General features: G+C 40.2%; 1 protein-coding gene across 2 annotated transcripts in view; it reads left to right on the top strand.

Annotated features, from left to right (window-relative positions):
• The first annotated feature begins 214 nt into the window (after positions 1-214).
• LOC107095718 (C-C motif chemokine 18-like) overlaps positions 215-478 on the top strand; it is a 3,820-nt gene continuing 3,556 nt past the window's right edge. Inside the window, exon 1 of one of the 2 annotated variants that reach the window (XM_015391960.1) lies at positions 215-477. In XM_015391960.1, the coding sequence (XP_015247446.1) occupies positions 420-477 (58 nt within the window). In that variant the 5' untranslated portion in view covers positions 215-419. The other variant, XM_015391961.1, reaches the window with a different exon arrangement.

Genomic DNA, 478 nt, shown 5'->3' with positions numbered 1-478 from the left:
TTTTCTGCAAGTACAACTATTTCAACTATTTGCAGAGTTACTGTGCAAATATTCTTCTACAATAACTGCACTGATACACATAGGTTTTAAAAATCTTTTTTTTTTTTTTCTGTCATTTACATGATAAATCCCAGCCTGCTGGTCTTGGACAAGTGCCCTTGCATAGAGGTCAGAGGAGAAGCTCAAGTCGCAGGGTTTTTCCAGAGGGATGTGATTCCCGAAGTTTATAGTTATTGTAAGAAGCAAGAAAGGAAACTGAAACTGCCCTTTCTAGGCTTTTAAATAGGAGCACTTGCACATAAACCTCAGTAGTGAGACATCCTTTGTGGCAGAAGCTGTTCTTAGGAGAACTTTCCTCATCAGGCAAAATCAGCCTCCAGACTGACCAAATACCTGACCCAAGAGAAGCTTGTTAAGACATGGCTCCTTTTGGTGATGCAAAGCTCTTTTTTGGCATCTTTTTCATCGTCTGCTGCTT

Source organism: Cyprinodon variegatus, unplaced genomic scaffold, assembly GCF_000732505.1.
Source record: "Cyprinodon variegatus isolate N-32 unplaced genomic scaffold, C_variegatus-1.0 Scaffold567, whole genome shotgun sequence".
Taxonomy (NCBI): domain Eukaryota; kingdom Metazoa; phylum Chordata; class Actinopteri; order Cyprinodontiformes; family Cyprinodontidae; genus Cyprinodon; species Cyprinodon variegatus.
Note: the sequence above shows the minus strand (reverse complement) of the source record. Positions and strands in the feature narration are given on the sequence as shown.